This window comes from Tachypleus tridentatus, chromosome 10, assembly GCF_004210375.1.
Source record: "Tachypleus tridentatus isolate NWPU-2018 chromosome 10, ASM421037v1, whole genome shotgun sequence".
NCBI classification, from domain to species: Eukaryota; Metazoa; Arthropoda; class Merostomata; order Xiphosura; family Limulidae; genus Tachypleus; species Tachypleus tridentatus.
Window position 1 is genome coordinate 36,496,649 of NC_134834.1, and position 13,884 is coordinate 36,510,532.

Consider the following 13,884-nt stretch of genomic DNA (forward strand, 5'->3'; position numbering starts at 1 on the left):
TTCCAATTACTGAAGGTGTGTAGAAATAATCATTCTGCTTCACAGGTATGAAGAAGATAGAATCAAACAGATACTGGATGCAACAGTGGGGACAGAGACAAGACTACATGTTGACTTGTCTACTCTTTTATCTACAGAGGGCAAAATACTCTGTTGGAATCATGGAAAGATTTATCTACTCTCCCACTGTAGCAGTGGGATGTAGTGCAGCAGAATACGCTTGAGATGGAGTGGGGAAAACAACTTCTGAGAAGTTGGATAAGAAATTCTGTTTATGGAATATAAATGTTGTACTTCTTTCTCCTCCATCCACTTGGCACAAAACTGAAAATAAGAAGGATGAAAACCATCCCAACTGATGTAAGTGAGGATCCAGTTGACTGTCATAAGCATTATGGTCTTTGTCTCCACAATAAGCACATGTCAAAGAACCATGACAATATGTCTTAGAATGCCCAAATCACTGAGAGTGGAAATATCTGTACCTTAAAGTACGCTTGGAGGTAGGCTCAAAACACAGTTTTTTCTAATGTTTATGTTACCTATGACTGCAATGTTGTTGTTTTTTCAATTTTTCTACTGTTAGAAAAATAGACATTTATCAGCCTTGGCAACTGTGACATCTAAAACTGTTTAAAATTAAAAAACAGAAAAATGTATGTAGCATTTCATTTTTCTCTGAATAATCTTCAAAGATCTTCAGCTAGAAATAAAAATGAGAAAATGAGGTACAGAAATTGACTTGGATGGTGACTATGGAACAGTCCTCCATATGTGGTCACTTACCAATTAATTGCTTTTTACAGTTTACTTTTTATTTGGAGGTGGAGGATCCACAAGAAAAAGATTCAGTGCCCGCTGCCCCCCACCCACCATGTTCAGTCTTATGAAGGGATGCACTACAATGCCAGACAAGTACACTGTTTCAATGAGCTTTATGAGCATGATATACAAAGAACAATATCAGACAATGTCCACAACATCCACTGAGAATGCCTAATTCTGGTACTCAACTGACCCTAGCCTAACAGAACCAGCTGATTGATCTAGGGAGTGGGGGGCACCCATCTATGGGAATTCAAGGCCAAGGTGATGTTTGCCCAGATCCCAGAGAAGGTAAACTAAAAATACAGTACCTTTCCCAGAGGTATCCTCACCACATAAAGGAATTCACCTTTAGGGGGTTTTGTTGTGGAAAAACAATAAAAAAACCTTAGTCTCAAGAGTTTTAAAAACAACCTCATAGATCAACTTGAGGGCAATCTTAATCAATTATTAATTTACTTCTTGATAATAAACACTTTATTTTCCAGTATATGTTAAACAAGAGTATACAAGGTATTTAGTTAAACAAGCATTTTAAATAGGTCTCCAATTTTATTAGACGAAAAGAAGTAATTTACTTTTTAGTAGATGTTTAGAGTAACTGTTCTAACTTACGATGTTTTTTCAAAAGGAAATCTTTATGCAAAAAGTCACTTAAGTAAACAGTGCACAAAGTTATGTTTGTTCCCACATGAAACTGAATAGAAAGGAGAAGTCAACTTTTATTTTTTATTGTTAGACAAATGATTGTTAAGAGTCAAGGGTTACTAAAATACCAAGACAAAGTTAGCGTCTTGAACAATATACAGAATGTTACCCAGAATCAGAATATATCTCAAACTTCCTCAAGTACCTTACTTTCTGACTTTTGCAACATTCACCAGATTGGAGTTCAAAACACATTATATTTTTTAAATGTTTATGTTACCCATGACTGCAATGGTTTTTTTCAATTTTTGTTTATTATAAAAAAAAAACATTTACCAACCTCTTCACTTACACAAACACTATGGCAACTGTAACACTCACAAATGCAAGAAAAATATTTAGATGGTCAGTTTTTATGCCTTGAATCTGAAACCTGTTTTCTTCTTCTAAGAAATCAAACCTCAAAGGCTGGAAGTCTTCTCATTAAGTGTGTGTGTGTATATATATCTAGAAAAATTCCTACCCTTCTTAGGATGTTTTGTTGTACAAGTTGAAGGTTCAAACTGATCTAAAATGTCACATTATTTGCTCATTTAACTATAATTTTGAAAATTTCTGGACATAAACATATAAAAGTTTAACAATATGTAACACCATTAAACTATTTACTTGAACAGGACTCCTGTGTAATTACAGCTAATTTTAGCAAAATAGAAAGTTCTGGGGAAACGAGAAGAGATTTTTTTAATAAAGTATTTCTACCAAATACTCATTATTTATTTATTGTAGTTATTTGTATTCTGACTTTGAACAGTTTGAGTACAAGGCAATGTTCATGTTAAATATAAACATACTTTTTTTCATCTTACATATTTCAAATTTCAGTTGCATAACCTCTAGAACCTCCTATATAACGAATATAAAAAAGTTTTTCAGTAAATTTTTACATTTTATTTTCCTTTTTCTCTACAATACTACTAACTGTAGCTATTATTATCAATGTACAGTGAAATGAAAAGTCCAACATTAAGAAAAAAAATATACACTACATTTCATTTTTTTTCAAATTATCATACATGATTTTCTTTTAGTTATGTTTATAATTGCAAGCCTTTACACTTTAACATACAATTTACTTTAATGTTTAGTTTCCTGTTTCCTTTTTTGTCAGCATTTACTATTTATCTTGACACATGTTAATAGGCACCTACAGGTAATAAATACTGCAACAAAATGTTCTCACACTCGCATGCTAATTCAGGCCTCATGAACTGAATTAAAATTTGGGCTTTGTGAAACAAATTATTAAAATTTTCAAATGTGCATTTTAAAACGTCGATAGCACATCATTAACTAAAATACAAAAGTAAAACCTAAATACTACTTAGCTATCTAACTAATGTGTATTTAAGTAAAAAACAATGCTAAAGATAAGAATGGAAATAATGCTAAAAGCAGTTTGATGTACTTGGTAGTGAATACTCTATACAAAATTTAAAACAACCATTAAGAGATTGCAATTTAAAATGAGCTTTTTCTGTTGTTCATAAATATATATATCAAATAAGTACAAGTTATGTAAATCTCAAGTTTAAATATAGAATGTGGGAGGTAGCTTCTGTCAGGCATTGGAAATAATTTATTTCTTGTTTCTAAAAATTAACTCAACAAAAATTAAAACAAGGATTCCTAAATAGTGCAATAAATTTAGCTTGTGTTTAAACATTAGATGTAAAGTTTAGGTCCAGTACCATTCAATTTATAGAAACATAAGGTAAGAATTGTTAAACCTTGTGGGTCATGTGACAACAAAAATGAATTTGAATTAAAGGAATAAAAAGTTAGATAATAAAAAACTTTGAATTATAATGTACTTTATAATACTTATTTCACAGACATATATTGATACTATAATTGTTCAATTAACTGTCTAATGCAAGTCACCTAACATTATTATAAATTTTCTTGCCAAATACTAAATATTGCAGTTTGTTTTAATAGAATTAAGAGTGAATTTATTTTAACTGAATTATATATATCACAATATGAGAAGAATCTTTACTAGCTTTGTCACATTAAAGTTAACAACAATTATTTTCAACAGATAATTTAGCTGCTTATTTACTTTAACTCTTTTGTAATGGGTGCAGTACAACATAAATGAGTTCTTATCCACATTTGGCATGTTAAGTATTTGCATTATGACTTTTGTGTATTTTCACAAAATGTGATAGGCTTTTAGCAAAGATTACAAGTATCCTGTAGACAGGAATTAAATTTCTAATGAAAAAAAATTTATTAAAGATTTGTTTGTGAAAATATCAGGTCTGTTTTGTTAGTAGTCTGAGTGCAAAATAATTTTATGATTTAAAAAAAACTATTCTTCGTCTCAAAAATCTCAAATATTTGTTTTCAGTAAGATTTTATATTTTGTTATTTTCTATACTCTAACTATGTGGGGATTTGTTACTTGACCAATCTTGTAACCATTATAAAAAAAATTAGGAAACAGACAAATTGTTGTTTTCATGCTAGAACAACTACATATTTAACAAAAAAGATACATGTAATTGCACAAAAATACATATATTCAGTCTAAGTAGCTTAAGTCTCGTAATGCTACATATTTATATATACATTTATTTTTTATTATACTGACTTTCCAGTCATGCCTAGCTAACATTACATAACTTGCATTAACACAGTGAACATGCACTCATGTTACCTATCCAATAGTCTTCCCTGTCTTGGTTGTGTTTTAGTGGACTAGTATTTTGTAATATATAGTCTCACTTTAATTATTATACATTACATATGTATATTGATTATTACTATTTAAAAATAAATTAATAAACTTCTCTTAATATATAGAACAATGAATCAAGAAGTAAAGCAAACAATTATCTCTTTTTGCTACAACCTTTGAACTTGGTTGTTGCTGGGTATAGTCTGCTAAGCCTTTTAAAATTTTGCATGTGGAGAATATCAAACAGGTTTTTAAGAGTTGAATAACCAAAAAATCATAAATAACTATACTGATACCACAGAATTCCAGTATAATTTATTAAGCATAGTAACTATAATGTATTTAGGTTTAAAAAGAATATAAAACTTCAAGCAGACTAAAGACATAACTTACCTTCTTGAAATCTTGGTTCAAAAGAATGCATAAGCATTTTCACAGATTAAAATGGTTGAGAAAAACACTAAGGAGGAATCTAAAACTGCCACTTGATTATTCACAGCATATATTGAAGTAAGTATATATAAAGGACTGTTTTAAAAAATGGAAAGAGGTGAATGAGGCCACTGTATTTCATTCAGTACATAAGCCATATATTGACAAAGTGAAAAAGATATGGTTCATTTTTCTATTCCAACTTGTTAATATTGGTAACTTGAGTTTATAATTTGTACGAAACTGTAAAATTAGTATTTTGACATCACAAACATTTAATTTTAAAGTGTTGCATTCAACATACCACATGACTCACTAAAATCAACATTAGCTGTGTTCTTTTGATATTTTCTTTTAAATTAATAAATTAACTCATATATGATATTAAAGTTTGAATTATAGCCTACAAGTTGATTCCAAACTTAATGACAAATTCATAAAATAGTAGTTCAATAAAATTGTGAATATGAGTCAAGAAATGCAATAACTTTTTTACCTGTAACCTGTTGTGAAAGGGTTAAGTAGTGTTCTTTCATGAAAGATTATGTGAAGAAACTCACATGATATTAATTATATTTTTAGCTTGTTACATGTTTCATATGTGTTACATGATTTCATGTACAACCAGGACTTAAGAAAAACAACTTAATCTTAAATTGTTACACCTGAAAAACAGTTGTACAACAAGGATATTTTGGATATGTCTTTAAACACAACAGATTAATGAGTCTTACCCTTAATTTTTCAGCAGTCCACTAACTGTCCTGTTTCAATCAAGAAGGAACTAATTAAATTTACCTTCAAACTGATCTAAAGGTTATTTTATATATGCACTGAGACTAGAGGAATTTTTTCCAAAATAAGGACAATCTTCCAATAACCCAGTGATCATTTCTTACTCACTTATATACATGTAGAAATGTATGGGCTCCTATATTAGCAAAACTAAGCATCATCTTAAAATTCAAATGCATAAATATATGAGAGTATATCAGTCAAAGAACAGTCAACAGACTGGAATACTTCAGGATAATGATCATGTATGGTGTTTAAACAGCATATCAGACTTCAGAATTTTACTATAAACAAGTCAAAAACTAAACTTCTCATAAAAAGAAAAACTTGCTTATTATTTCCTTTTCTCTTGCAATAACACACAATCTTTATACAAAATTCTACAGTACCCAGCGTAACTGTTATTGTAGTCATATTCTTATTTCTGTAGTTTACTGCTGATGCAATGCTTTTGTTGTGAAACATTTAATAAACTTATTTTGTTCATTTACTTCAATATTTAAATATTGTGGCTACGGTATATAAATAATAAAAAATTGATATGATATACACAAAGAATAAGTCATAAGAAAAACATAAAATAATTAAAAGTTTGATAATAAAACAACCATAGATGTGACATATAGATTCAGCATTAGACTACAAAAAAAAAATTAAATATCACTTAAACCTCGTTACAAAAATACGATACTTTAAAACACATCTAAATATAGCTTCTACTTAAACTTGAACCATAAAAATTTGTTTACTTTTTTATTTAAAAAATTTCATCTTGTGTTTTGTGTATAAATTTATATACTGACCTTAGTTTCACAACTTTTCACCAAGACAACATTTTCTATTCTTATACCAAATCTTCCATTTTCATAATAACCTGGTTCTGAAAACAAAATGTAACATCGGAATTAATACAGAATGATTTAAAACTTGACAGGCATATATATTCCTTTAATACTTTTACAACAGCTTGAATCTTTACTGGATTTCATGCATTAAACAACATAATTTTAAAATTTCATAACACAACAAAATATCACGTTCTAAATTAGGCCTTGAAAAATGGCAGCATTTTGCAAAACTTTACTTTATATAACCAGCAGAAATGATTACTTATTCAAGGGGATATCTAAGTAGAGATGAGAACAAATTACAAATTTCATGACTTTCATTAATTTGATAAAACATAATTCCAACTTCTGTCTAGAGATTTTGATGAAAACTAAATAATCAGTTTGTCTTCTCATTGTTCTATGAATTTCTAAGAGAAATAAAACTGTACAAAAATGAACATTATCTGTACTCTAGCAAATTTAAATTAATAAACTTCGTTATTAAGCTTGGAATGAAATAAGTACCTAAGCCAGTCTACAAAAGAAGGTATTATAAATTTTAGTATTATGATTCAAGTTCACACCACTTGTAGAAATATTTTTCTAGATTATTTATATAACATATTATACATACATTCATGATTTTATTGATTAATGGCATTTCTAATTACATGCAACTCATACAAAAACATTTCAACAAAATTCCATCTGTATTAAAAACTAATTCTATTAATATCTACTGGAATCATTTATATACAAAGTAAAATATGAGTGACTTCATTCAGGTTGTTTGCTTAGTTTTTCACATTGAGAAAATATTAAATTACTCATTATGATGCAGTAAGTGGATTCCAATTCCAATGGTAGAAAATTGTACAAAAATGAGTTGATAAATTGAGAGTTAAGTATGAAAGTAATACAATTAAACTGAATTTTGGGTTATTAGCTGTACTAAGTTAACTATTTCTCAAGGATTACTCTTGAATCTTTTTTTTTTCTATCCAAAAGAAAACCTCAGTAAGGAGCCCAAAATCTCACTTGAAGGCTGGAACAAAAGTAAAGATGTTACTCAAGTATACTTATGACAATGATAATCTTACTGATCTTTCTTCCTAAAATAAATCCATACTCATAGTTTGTTTCATTACATCATGGGAGGTGCTTTCAAAAACAAGTCTTCTCATATTATTAGATATATCTATTTCTTTATGAAAATGCTCATATTTGTAACAAAAAACACAATCTGACATTTGAAGTTTTATGGTTTTAAGAATAATTTGTATTGATTACTCTTCAAGAAAATATTATTTTGTCACTAACAACACTTAGAAACAATTTCATAAAAGATGCAAGTTGTGTCTGACACTACATTGTGGTTATTTGTATTTATATTTTCTCTTCTTTATTCTTTACCATACATGAATGATATTACTTCATACAGATAGGTATTCACTGTATGTCAAAATTAAAATATTTGCCCTTCAATCAAGATGACTCATAAAAGAAATTTATTACACAAAGAGATTCAAGAGGGCTGTTATTGTATTAAATGTTTTGATCTTCAAAATAGATTTTTACATTTTTGAATGAAAGCTTCATCTTTGTAAACTGGTGACACCCAAAAGAAAGTATTTACTGTTGTTCAGCATAACTTAATGTGTTTTCTGCTATGATAAAATCAGATATGCCCAGATGCCAATTTTACATTTTCATGAATTCAAGTCTAAATGAACAACAAAAGCAATAAAAAATTACTCTTGGTTGGTATATATGAACAGTGTTTGTTTAAACAAATAAAACAAGTTTCATCACTGGCACTGCTATTTGAAATTTGTCACATGACACAGTATATGTATTACTTTCAAACTGTGGTACTGTTTATGAATAATAAAAATGATATAGAATTTTTGAACTGCCAAATAAATCTAATTATATAAATGTGAAATTAGAAATCCATTCTATTGATAATTATTTGAATTTTCTTACATTTTACTACTCTATATTTTCAATGAAAAGTGTCAAACATAGCCTTAAAACTCTCGTTCTCTTTCATACTCAGAAAAATAAAAATATGTTACTTCTCTTTCCTCTAATAACACACTGTTATTTGTGAGGTTTTTATACTTTTGGATGAAATAAAATTGTTTTGAGCAAATGTCTTGTTACAGCATGCTCAATTTTCTTACTATGTTTATTAACAAGCATACTTTGTACAATGGTACATTAGGAACTAGAAGATCTTGTGTAACTCTGGGTGTTCTTTTACACAGGAGATATACATTTTTCATAAGGTCCTGAGTAAGAATGACTACCATTAACCACTTTGTGCTTTCCTGGATATATAAAAGAAGTTGATCACATCAATACACACCTTGTGCAAGCTTGTTTCATTGGACCATGTATTCTAGTTTCTTTTCACTTTAGCAAACCAATGTTTTACCTAGATACAGAGAATGACTCCTGTTCAGCTGACAGTCCAACAGCTTCAAAATCACCTTTTTTTGAAAAATTCCCATCATCACTTTTGTCCACTATTCCAGTGTAAATAAAAACATTCAGAACAAAGTCTCTAGCTCACATATTATATGTTCTATATGATACGTGTGTGTTTTATGTATGTATGCATGCATGCATGCATATATATATATATATATCATCTCTCCAAAGAACTACAAGTCCATCATTACACAGTTCACAGTAATAGTATTTCTTTTACATTGGAATGGAAAGTATTAAACCAATGAGCTAACTTTATAAAACCTATCTTCCCCATAACCTGTAGAATCATCAACAAAATGTAGATGTTTCATTACTAAAACAGGTTCTGTTCAGCAAAGAATGCTCGCCTACCTTCCTGAAATGCTGCAGTTTGGAAAGTTACAAACACTGATGTCAAATATCATCAATTTATGAAAGTGCTTCCTTTCACTTTCAACTGTTCTTGGTATTTTCTTGTGTTAGCTGTGCACCATACTTACCTTTTGCATTGCTACCAATGCAAGAAAGTTTTAAATAACCGTAAGAAACAGCACTATCAGAAAGTTGCACAAATAAGCTCTGATTTAGTCTGGTGTTAAACATGGTTTGTTGACAGGTCATTTATACCAACCCTTTAGCAAATATCACTGTTATCACCCAAACTATTTGATAAAATATGTATGTTATGTGCAAAAAAGAACAATGTGATGTGATGGGAAGTTTGAAAGATCTAAAAATAAACTACCACAGATCTGAGAATCTTTTCATTGATTCTTTAATACTCTTTTCATTCCTGAATATGTTTTATTGTTAATTTATATTTATCAGTTTATGGGTCTTTTTTACAATTTATAGCTGGAAGTAGTCATTACTGCAGTGACAAAATAAAAGGATCATAAAGAAACATGTTATTCACAATCAATTAACTGAAGTATTTTAATTCCCCCCCAAAGGTCTTGCAGCAAGATTTCCAAAATTTGTCATTTTATCATGACCTGAAACCCTTCAGCTGTATTTTCTAATACTTTTTTTACATCTCAAGCTAGTTCAGAAGTATATATTATTCATACAAAAAACTTATGTTATACAAGTTCATACAAAATAGTGATATTGATAATATTTTATAATTATACTTTTTTGTTAATTCAAAAATTAAGGTATTCCATATAAGAAGTAGCATGTAATAATTTATAACATTATACTGATGCATGTACTTTAAAAATTTGTATTCTAGTTTACATATATATATATATATCAAAGGTAGCATAAGTAAGATTACCTATTATTCCCATAAACACAGGTGAGAGTCAAGTGTTTATTCCATGACTTTTTGCAAAGTACCATTCAACAAGGTATCATTTATTTGATATCAGTTTTATCTATTAATTTTATAATACATTGCTGATTTAGTGACAATTCACAGTAGAGTAAATACCAGATAAAATGTACAGTAATACTGAAAAAACTGTAGATATGCATTTTGGAGGTTGCAGAGATTATATGAATGCAATGTGCAAACTATACGATGAACAAAAGTAATTTTATTCTTAACATGAACATCACATTTCAGACTGATTCAACAGAGCCTAAGTGTGTGTGTTTTTTATAGCACAGCTACATTGGGCTATCTGTTGTGTCCATCGAGGGAAAATGAACCCCTGATTTTAGCATTGTAAATCCGAAAACTTTCCACTGTCCCACCAGGGAACCATATACTGCATACAAATACTTTTTAACACATCTGACATTTTGTATACAACAGACTTGTACATTTTCTAAAAGACTGCTACACTTTGTGAAGATACACATATTAATTACTAAATCATGGGCTTGGTCTAATAGAGAGCCCATGTACAATGGGTTATATAATACTGAATAAACACCTGCATTGTACTGTTACTGCTCAAAATTTGAACCTTCCTATAAACCTTTAAGAATCTAATCTCATAACAAATAAAAGATTTGCAAAACTTTCACTGTGCAAACAATAGTTGGAATCTTGGAGGTGGTGATATTAAATGCACAAAATAGAAAGAAAAGATGTTATTAGTTTCTTTCATCATAATGTGCTGTTATTCTCGAAAATGATTTTTCCTAGAATTTTTTTATGCTTCTGTTTTAATTTTTTGAAAAGATTACAAGTTTTATTCCATGTTTGTTTGTGACTCTAAAGTAAAAAAAGTAAAAAGAAAAAAAGAAAGTTACATGAACCTGTGATAGATTGTTCAGGCAGAGTATTCATGATGAAACTTTGTAGAATGGATGACAACTGCCCGTTGTGGAGACACAAGGGTAGAGGACAACATTTTGAAAGTCTTCCACCTTTCGTCTTCAGGGCAGTGTGTGTGTAGGTGTTGGTCTTTTATAGTGTGCTAGTGAACTGTGGAGAGCATGTTATGATTAGTTAGCTTATCACTGTTTCTGATTGGAGGAGAAATTTCCTGTAGATTCAACCAATGGCAGTCACAGGTTACTCACCTCTAATCTGGAATCTCTATTTAGCAAAGGTTTAATAGTGTTAATATAAAATGATTCTGATTTTTCTTGTCTTCCAGAATTTGTCTGTGTCAATCATTCTAGTTTTGTCCCAGTTTATTCTGTGTCCAGTTGGCGTGGCATGCTCTCCAATGGCTGAATTTTGTGTTTTCACGAGTTTTATTCTATCTTTATGTTCTTTTATTCTTGTTGCGAGTTTTCTTCCCGTTTCTCCAATGTATGTACTGTTGTAGGAATATGGAATTTCATAGATAACGTTTTTGAGATTATTTTTGGTAGGTCTCTGTTTGTTTTTTATCAGAATGAACCTTAAGGTATTGTAGGATTTCCACTGGACTTCTATGTTGAATTTCTTGGCTATGCGTTTGAGCTTTTCACTGAAATATTATAGGTAAATAGTGGTAACTTTCTGATCTTTTCTTTCTGTTGTGGTCTTCTTCAAGAAGTTTTTGATGAAGGAGGGGATGTAACCATTCTATTTTAAAACTCTCTATGATCTTTTGGCATTCTGCTTTGATGGATATCTTATCGCAAATGTTTTCTGCTCTCTTGTTTAGGCATTAGATTATACTATTTTTTATCAAGATTGGACGATAGGATTGGAAATGTAGGTATCTGTCTGTGCGGGTGGGGTTTTCTATATACAGTTGTATTTTTTTGTCCTGCTTGTTTGCTGATGAGTATGCCAAGAAATGGCAGATTGTTTTGTTCCTCTATTTCCATAGTGAAGTGGATTCTTTTGTCTATGGAATTGAGATGTTCTAAGACTGGTAAGTTTGGCCCCATAGTCATGAAAACTTACCAACCTTCTTAGAACATTGTTAAATTTATTTTTCTTAAAAAATAGAACAGTAAATAAAAAATATGTGAAAAACAGTGATCTCTACTACTACTATGCATTATACTTACTAAGCCCCATCAACTTCTGCATACAAAAAATGTAAAAAGTAATAATTTTTGTAGGTTTTATACATGGATTTTGAAATTGAAAAACATATTATAAATAATTATATCGATACCATAAAATTCCTCTGAAATTTATCAGGCATCCTAACTAAGGTGTATTTGGGTGAGTAAAAAAATTATCATTTCCAATAATCATACTGCCTTGATCACCACTCTTCAAACTCTGCAAAAGGAGTAAGAGTTTTACCCATGTAAATTCTTTTGGAAGACCGACAAAATAACATAGTACAAAATGAGCATTTTTTATTAGTACAAACATGTACTTGAGACAAGTTGGTATAGGTTAATAAATATTTTCAAAAAAGAAAGTGACTGGTCGAGTCATCATAGTGGGTTCACTGACATCTCATCAAACAGGAAAAATACAAAGTCCTCATTTTATATTGTGGCTTATCAGTACTGGTAGTTAAAGTTTTAATTTCATTACAAACTGCAGACTTCACATTTTATGGTACCCATAATACAGTCTGAGAAAATGCAGAGGAAAATGAATTATGCAACACACAAAAAAAAACAATACTTAATCTTTTTAACATTTACTTTTCAACTGAGAAATTAAATAATGTATAATACTAGAATTTAAGTTAAAAACTACAGTTTAATTCACATTTATGGACATATATTCATTAAACAGTAGTTTAATAAAATTTTGAATGTAATTCTACTGACCATGATGACATTTACCCTGACTGTAATCTCTATAACCCACATTCAGGAGATGATGTCTAGTAAAAACCCTTATTGAAATATGCAATTGTTAAATTACAGCCATTTTTTAAGTACTTCAGCTAATTTAAGCTGATAAGTCTTGGATGAAAGTTATTAATAATGATACTGTGGTAAACTATTATTACTGGTAATGGTAATTTTTTTGCAAGCCCAGTTCACATATAAAAGGTTAAAGTATTAGATGCATTTAAATGTATTAAATTACATATGTCATGAGTCATGTGTTCATCCTTTATTAATCCTTGGGTACAATCATTACTGAAAAAGATTGTGTAACAGGATTGGCAACATCTAAATATTAACATTTGGAACAATAAAAAGTGAAACAATAAATTCTTGAAGAATGAATAATTCCCCCAAAATTACAATGTTATAAAACTGTTACTAAAAGGCAGAAAACAGCAAAGAGAAACCAACCAATACTGATACAATAATAATCCAACAATATCCTTTGCTACCCTTTTTATACTCTATAACTGTCTAAATCAGTTGATATTTACCATTTGAAAGTATCATCCCTTCTGTTAATCCAGGATCATCTGAATTGGGTCTCCAGCTGATGCCTGAAGGTCCTACAGAATAGACATAATAATACAATGAAACCTAAAAATAACTATATGCTAACTTATAAATGAATATACTGTATTTCTTTCAGTGGCCACATGGATCAGTATAAAATAAACATAATGCTAAATAAAGAGTACTGACTAGCAAAAGATCAATTACAGCCAAAACGTATACAAGTTTTTATTTTATTTCTTTGTACACATTATTTTTACCAATGTATGTATTTATTTGACTCTATCTAATATCATTATTCTAGTTACACATATATAATTTGTAATCAGTTTCTTTTAATAAAATTGCATATAACCATATCACAGAGCAAATCAAGAATAGCTAACACTAGAATACAGTCTTAACTGATATATGTTCAAC

General features: G+C 29.5%; 1 protein-coding gene across 11 annotated transcripts in view; it reads right to left on the bottom strand.

Annotated features, from left to right (window-relative positions):
• Positions 1-13,884, bottom strand: part of LOC143229060 (xaa-Pro aminopeptidase 1-like) — a 100,996-nt gene that overhangs the window by 14,930 nt on the left and 72,182 nt on the right. For 10 of the 11 annotated variants that reach the window (XM_076460788.1, XM_076460786.1, XM_076460794.1 and 7 more), the window contains 2 exons: positions 13,446-13,517; positions 6,250-6,326 (listed from right to left, as the gene is read on the bottom strand). In XM_076460788.1, the coding sequence (XP_076316903.1) occupies positions 6,250-6,326; positions 13,446-13,517 (149 nt within the window). Of the gene's footprint in view, positions 1-6,249; positions 6,327-8,697; positions 8,808-13,445; positions 13,518-13,884 lie in introns of those variants that run through there. The other variant, XM_076460790.1, reaches the window with a different exon arrangement.